This window comes from Zingiber officinale, chromosome 6B, assembly GCF_018446385.1.
Source record: "Zingiber officinale cultivar Zhangliang chromosome 6B, Zo_v1.1, whole genome shotgun sequence".
Lineage (NCBI taxonomy): Eukaryota > Viridiplantae > Streptophyta > Magnoliopsida > Zingiberales > Zingiberaceae > Zingiber > Zingiber officinale.
This window is the reverse complement of record NC_055996.1, coordinates 50,559,751-50,561,066: the sequence shown is the minus strand read 5'-3', so window position 1 is coordinate 50,561,066 and position 1,316 is coordinate 50,559,751. Positions and strand designations below refer to the sequence as shown.

At 52.7% G+C, this 1,316-nt stretch overlaps 1 protein-coding gene across 1 annotated transcript; it reads left to right on the top strand.

Annotated features, from left to right (window-relative positions):
• The first annotated feature begins 509 nt into the window (after nucleotides 1-509).
• On the top strand, nucleotides 510-1,316 carry LOC121990964. Its single transcript, XM_042545005.1, has one exon. It carries the CDS (start codon nucleotides 510-512, stop codon nucleotides 1,314-1,316), a length of 807 nt encoding a protein of 268 aa, XP_042400939.1.

The following is a 1,316-nucleotide window of genomic DNA, read 5'->3' as shown; positions in this document are numbered from 1 at the left end:
GATCAACTCGGCCATTGCTGATCGCTGACAGCTTTACCTCAAGCAGCGGACCTTGTCACACATCCTCCCTGTCACTGCTCTGCTGCATCGTCCTGACAAGTCGTCGTCTCTTGACCAACTTCTCCAGTGAGTCTCCCTTTTTGTATGTATTTTGCCGATCCCCTCTCTGCGTTTCATCGTATACACGTTATATCTGGTGAAGATCCATTTGATGATGTGACTGCAGGCATTGCAGAGATTCTGTTGGCTCACAGACATTGTCGATTCCTCTTCTGCTCCAGAAGTAATTGCTTGGATCAGTGCAGCGTACGCAGCATTGAAGCTCAAGCAAACAAGCTGTAGAGAGCTGGGCTTTTTTATTTATTTATTTTATTTTTTTATTGATGATTTATTTATAATTGTTAATCTCTTTTTGGCTTTGGATTAATTATTATATAAATAACTGCCGTCAACTGGCTTTCGTGCCATTTCCTTCTCTTCTATCGTTGTCTTCGTCGTGGTCATCGTTTATGAGAAGCGACTGGGGAGATGGAGACCACGACGCGGCGGGCGTTAGCCCAAGGATTTCATTCTCCAACGACTTTGCTATCTCTGACGAACTCACCTCTGCCGGCGGCGACCATGATGCCACTGTCGACTTTGATTTCGACTTCGACTTCGACTTCACCCTCTGCCCCGATGTCCCCACCCTCGCGGACGACCTCTTCTCCGAAGGTAAGCTCCTGCCACTCCCCATCAAGCGCCCTCCCACCACCACCTTCTCCTCGTCTCCCCCGCCGGCTCCCTCTCCTGCAAATCCTCCCCCTAAGCAGCTGCCCGCAACGACATCGTCCGACCGGAACGGCGACAGCCCTCAGGATGTCACGGCGAACTCCCACGAGAACCTCGCCGGCGGGAGGTCTTTCTCCCTGCGCAAGGCCCTGGTCTGGAGCAGCGGCAGTCGTTTGCTGCGGAGCAAGTCCTCCGGCGCATCGCCGGAGTTACAAAACATCAAGCAGTGGTCGTCCCAAAGAAGCAGCAGTCTGAATTTCAGCAGCGTCGGGAACCAGCGAAGGTTCAGCCGCAATTGCCCCATCCCATTGCTATGCAGGAGCAAGTCCGACAGTCCGAGAGACATGCGAAGCTTCAAACCCTGCAACTCCCCTTCCGGCGACAACACCAAAAGCAGAGTGTACTACTACTCGGGAAATCCGAGCTCCCGGCGATCGTCTCATGGCAATAACAAAGCGGTCAGGATCAGCCCGATCCTGAACGTGCCGATGCCGAGGTTTATGGGCATCTTCAACTTTTGCTTTCCCTACAAGCGCGGTGTGTGA

Excerpts from the sequence above, each read along its gene's own strand:
- LOC121990964 (XM_042545005.1), top strand. The coding sequence starts at position 510 with ATGAGAAGCGACTGGGGAGATGGAGACCACGACGCGGCGGGCGTTAGC.